Here is a 6,272-nt window from a genome sequence, read left to right as displayed (position 1 = left end):
AAGAGAGAGAGGGACATAAAGAGAGAGAGAGAGAGGTGGTTATGTGGATAAACATATTAGATATAATAGCTTGGGTATGAAATACAAAATATCATCATCGTTTAACATCCACTTTCCATGCTGGCATGGGTTGGACGGTCTGACTGAGGGCTGGCAAGCCAGAAGGCTGCGCTAGGCTCCAATCTGATCTGGCAAAGTTTCTACAGCTGGATGCTCTTCCTAACGCCAACCACTCCGAGAGTGTAGTAGGTGTCTTTTATGTGCCACTAGCACAGTAGTCAGTAGGGCGGCACTGGCAATGACCACACTCAAAGTGTGTTTTTTACATGCCACCGGCACCGGACCAAATGGTGCTTTTTACTTGCCACCAGCATGGGAGCCAATCAAGTGGAACAGGCAATGACCACACTTGAATAGTGCTTTTCATGTGTCACCGGCATGGGACGAGTCATATGTATATATGTATAAATGGAAAATGAGAAAAAGCAAAATGGGAGACTTTCAGACGATGAATATTTAAGAATAAAAATATAGATAAAAATATATATTGGCAGGTTCAAATTACACAGAGTATGAATGAATGAGAAAATTAAAGGGGTGCAAGAAAGGTGTTTTAAGTCCAACAACTGTTTCTGGGGTCTCAGAGATCCATTATAATGTTGGTAGATGTACGTTCGTGAGGGTAGAAAAGATCTTATATTTCAGATCATAATGCAAAGAAGTGCAAAGGTGGATTCTTATAACCATTCTTTACCCTTCAGAATTGATCCCCTGTAAATATCAGTCTAAGTTTGAATCATTTGAGCATTACTAAGTGTCTCTTGTATTGAGAATCTCTGGTTCTCATCTGTTGACTATATATGTGTGTATGTATATATATATATATGTATATATACACACACACACACACACACATATATATATATATATATATATATACACACACACATATGACAGGCTTCCTCAGTTTTTGTCTCCACAATTCACTCACAAGGTATTGGTTGGCTCAGGGTTATAGTAGAAGATGTGGTTGCAAAGTGAACTTTGTAACACTTACAGCCTGTAAGAATTAACTTTGTGATCATTAAGTTGGTGTCTGAAACATAAATTAAAACAATATTTTGATGGAGGCTTGTAATTTATAGCATTTTTAAATAGGAAAGCTACAGCATAGAATCAGGGATAATTTCCGGCCAGTTTATATGAGAAGGGTTAAATTATATTTTTTTTAAATCTGCAAGACACTTAGATGTCTCTTGTGGTGCACTGTTTGAGAATGCTCCCTCATATCATATATCCTTTCATATTTGTAATGAATTATGTTTTTTTTTTTCAGTTTGAAGTGTGTCGTAACCTTAATAACTCTAACACTTTCTGTTGGCAGGTTTTACTTGCAAGAATACTTCTACCACCATCATCATCATTGTCATCATCTTCATTATTGCACCAGCACTTCTACTACTACTACTACTATCTGTTCCAATGAAGGAGTTAACTTCTGTTCTGACAACCTGCAAGAAACTACATTTAAGGGACAGCTTGATGCATTGAATCTGAATATATGCTTCAGAATGAAAAGTCTTCCTTCCTACCACTTGATGAAAATTGGGAGGTGATAAAACCATCAAAAGGCACCATGATTCTTCCATCGTCACAGTTATTTAATACTAGAACCTATGTTTTAATGATATCATTATATCTGTGACAAAGGTAGTAACAAAAAGAAAAAAAAAACAATAGAGGGGTAAAAGGAAAGAAACTAATATTTAAATTTTATTTTTATTTATTTAATTTTTGTTTTTAATGTTTCAATGCTATCATTTCAACTTTATCATCGGATGATTGTTTTGTCTGTGGTGTTTGTTCTCTTTAATGAAATGAACCTTTTTGAAAAGCCTAAAAGTCATAACCCTATTCTTAATTGTTAGCAAAAGCATAAAGAGGAGAAAGCAAGCTGAAGAAGAACAAAGGTTCTAACTTGATGAAGCTGTATTGAAATTGTTGTTCTTCCTTTGTAAATGAAAGAGAGAGAGAGGGTGAGATGGTATGAAGCTTGAATGATTTTCTCTATGTTACTGGGATTAATACCCAGATTTTACAATATACATTTGAATATTGTTAATATTTGAGACAAGAGCATTTGTCTGTTTACATTGTGGTAGCTTGCTTTTAGTGATGCTAATGATATGAAATACAAGCATGCAAATATTTCATTATAGTAATAATATTAACAACAATAATGAGAAGCACATATTATTTTTAGAACAACTTCCAAAAATCCTATAATTTCAAAAAGTCATTTGATAAACCTTTCCCCACCATTTTCACTTATCTACATACAGGCACATGCCCAAAACCAAACCCGTTTTTAAATGAAATTTAAAGCTCACTTGACACATTCGGTTCAGGTGACACTTTCTGGTATCAACATTGGTTTAACCAAATTCAAAGTAAAACATCATTTTAAGTGATTATGTAATATATAGTTGACCTCTTAGTCTGTCAAATACACCATAATGTCAGAGTTGGTACCAATAAAATCCTTTCGCTGTGAAACATGTGGCTCTACATTTGCTACTGAATATCTTATGAAAAGACATGCTACAATCCATTCTGACAAAAAACCATTTCAATGTGACCTCTGCCCTCTTTCCTTCTCCCAAAACAGTGACCTTGTGAAGCACCGACGTGTCCACACAGGTGAGAAACCCTTTAAATGTGACGTTTGTCCAGCTGCATTTTCACGCAACACCTCACTCAAGCAGCACAAAATGAACCACTCTGGTGACAAACCCTTCCCATGCCCTGTGATGTCTTGTACATCAGCCTTTTCCACTCAACGCCTACTCCAAAGACATGCTATGATTCACTCGGGCATCAGGCCACACCAATGTGACCTGTGTCCTGCTGCCTTTATTCAGCGTAGTGACCTCTCAAAACACCGCAAGACACACACTGGAGAAAAAGACTTCTTGTGTGACCTCTGCTCTGCAGCTTTCTCCCGCCGCAGCTCACTCAAACAGCACCGCATGTGCCACACTGGGGAAAAGCCATATGTCTGCCAATTCTGTGGTTCTGGCTTCACCACACACAGCCTTCTCAATCGGCACAGACTTCTCCATGCTGGAGTCAAACCATATTCCTGTGATTTGTGCGATGCCGCTTTTGCACAAAACAGTGACCTTGTTAAACACGGTCGAGTCCACACTGGTGAAAGACCGTTCAAGTGTACAAGCTGTCCGGCTGCTTTTTCTCGCAGACATTCCTTAAAGCAACACCATGCAATTCATAATGGCGAGAAACCACTCAAGTGTGAAGACTGCGGCGTAGCTTTCACAACACAGAGCCTGCTAAAGCGCCATCGCAAAATTCATCTGGGAATCAAACCATTCAAATGCCCTCTGTGCCCTGCAGCATTTATACAACGAAGTGACCTGAAGAAGCACAACCAAGTACATACTGGCATCAAAGCTTTCCATTGCTCTGAATGTGGGTCATCATTCTCCCGGAGCAGCTCTCTAAAGGAGCACATTACAATTCACACTGGGATTCGACCATTCAAATGCCAAGTGTGTAATGGAGCGTTCGCAACACAGAGTCTCCTTAAAAGACATTTTAAGATCCACACAAATCCGTGCCGATCCAGCAATCCCACCAATATCTGTTGTGATGCTTTAATAACCAATAGTGTCCTCCAAAGTGTTGGAGCACCACCAGGCCAGATATAAGAAAGAAAAAAAACATACAGCTGAGTGAAGGTTCAATTGCTGGTGATATGCTTACTGTATGTGTGATAGATATACTTCAAATTCTACATACCAGTGTAGATCCTCTTGGCTGTGTTATCCAGCTGTTCCTGAAGTTTGTAAGCCATAGTTTGAGCCAAAGCTTCTGTATTTTCCTACTGGAGGGGATAGCAAAACACTTTTGAAATCTGTCCTTATATCTATGTACAGTTTGCTGTCCCCTAAAGATCTACAACAAAACAGTATGGATCTATGCCATTGTGTATTTGCATCATGTTTCTCTGGTCCTTGAAACAGAACCATTGTCCAGGGACAGATTTAGCAGTGGGGGGTCGGGTGTTCTCATTCACCCATCAACAGCAGATCTTTGTATGTTGTACAGAAAAACAATACTTTCAAAAGTTTAAAATATCTTAAATGGAGTACAGCAAGGACCCGTCCTTTCAATGACTTGACGAAGCACACCACACGGCAGACTCCTGTGCAGTCGATGACACACTCACACCTTCTCCTCAACGTTCTCCAGGCTTAGCTGTACAACTTCAACCTCTGCATCATTCATCTTGAAACTTGGTTCTAAATCAACATACTTGAAGGAGCACCTATGAAGTCACCTGCCTCCACCTGCAGACAGAGTATCAAATACCACCAACCATCACATTCACACACACACACACACATTCTCTCTCTCTCTCTCTCTCTCTCTCTCTCTCTCTCTCTCTCTCTCTCTCTCCCCCACACACACTGAAGCAAGATGCCAGGGGTTGCATGCAACACCTTTATGATATTCATCACACACCCATACAGAAGACATGGTGAAGAAAGCAAAATGATCTACTGTCATACTTAAGAGTGCTCTACACTGCTACATTCAATCAAAACAAAGCTGCAACAACAACAACAACAACAACAAAACTGGTCTACAAAGAATATATTAGATTCATCAGATATTATTGCAACCTTGACTCAGCTTCTAAACTAGCTACAAAGAACACAAAACTGAACTTTGCACCATCACAAGTTGCATGCAAATATCACTTATATAAAGATACAATATCAAAAATGAGACACAAATGGATGGATGTGTGAAATCACCCCCAAAATAACTTGATACATCTACAACACCATCCTAAAACAACCAGATACATCTAAATACCACCCCCAAAAGCCAGGTACATCTACAATGCCATCCTAAAACTTTGTTGCTTCCATAGACAAACTTGTAAACCAAAAACACATGCACAAAATATAGCTGCTACCATCAGTGATGTCATCAGCCTTTAAATACAATGTTGGGATCCACACCGTCTATGTGAAGAGTAGAGGAACAGCAAGTGTCCACCTGTCTACCATTGGGAACTTATTCTTAGCTAAATCTTCCTCACATCACACCTTACTACCTGAGAAAAGGACATGTTAGATAATGTGGTACTGGATTTTTTGCATGTTGGAAAGTAGAGGTGATGGGCATAACTGGAATGTTTTTAGTCCTCATAGGTTTGCTCAATGAAGGCAGAGCTAGACCTAACAACAACAACAACAACAGCTGCTCAAAAATATACGAGGCAAGTGGAAGGGAAGTGACTGCAACATGTGCAGTCACTCACACTCAATCTCTTCATATCAGAGTTGAGAGGGGGAGGGGGCATGGTGATTGATTGAAAAACAACAGATGTATGACTCATAGCTTTGTCATTAAATCCAATGCCTGTACATCATAGTGTTCATTGGAGCTTCCTTAGGGGCTTCACAACAAGGATGAATATAACAACAGCTACAAAGATCTGTTAGTGATCAAACAGTAAATAAGTTTTGAGCTTAGCACTCGCTTTCGTTTCTCCAGTATCAAATTAAAAGAAAAAAACACATCACAGGACATGGTTCCGGGTGTAATTTACATACAAAACAACACTGATAACTTACTAACACCACGCTCTCTTCATGCTCCACCACTCCACACACAACCTGCATACTATTATTTGTCTTCTGTGACAAAACTTCAAATGAGTGCAGCAGGTTATTTTCTTTTCAGTTCAACTGAACAGTTTAACTAAATTCATATTCCAACTCATAATGTTTAATGCTTGTCAATATGTGGCTTAATTTTTTTTACTTTACTTTCTCAAACTCAGCAACAGTGGACATACATCTCTTCTGTGGACAATTGGTGCATCATTTCGTCTATCTCTTTGGCTTTTGGTGAATCCTGTATGCGTGTTTATATATACATATATATACACATAAACAAATATATGTGTATATATATATATATAAATATATATGTATGTATACATACATATAAATATATGCGTATATATACATATATGTGTGTGTGTATATATATATGTATAAACAAATACATATATATATATGTATATATATATATATGTATATATATATGTATATGTGTATATATATGTATATGTATATATGTATATATATATGTATATATATATATGTATATATATATGTATATATATATATGTATATATATATATGTATATATATATATGTATATATATATAT

The 6,272-nt window shown here is 37.6% G+C and overlaps 1 protein-coding gene across 1 annotated transcript in view; it reads left to right on the top strand.

Annotated features, from left to right (window-relative positions):
• Positions 1 to 6,060, top strand: part of LOC106871702 (zinc finger protein 501) — an 11,309-nt gene extending 5,249 nt beyond the window's left edge. The window contains exon 2 of the mRNA XM_014918312.2: positions 1,385 to 6,060. Coding sequence (XP_014773798.1) covers positions 2,517 to 3,728 — 1,212 coding nt within the window. The 5' untranslated portion in view covers positions 1,385 to 2,516 and the 3' untranslated portion in view covers positions 3,729 to 6,060. The remainder of the gene's footprint in view (positions 1 to 1,384) is intronic.
• The last annotated feature ends 212 nt before the right edge of the window (positions 6,061 to 6,272 follow it).

The sequence above is a fragment of the Octopus bimaculoides genome, chromosome 25 (genome assembly GCF_001194135.2).
Source record: "Octopus bimaculoides isolate UCB-OBI-ISO-001 chromosome 25, ASM119413v2, whole genome shotgun sequence".
Classification (NCBI taxonomy): domain Eukaryota; kingdom Metazoa; phylum Mollusca; class Cephalopoda; order Octopoda; family Octopodidae; genus Octopus; species Octopus bimaculoides.
This window is presented reverse-complemented; position numbering and strand designations above follow the sequence as displayed.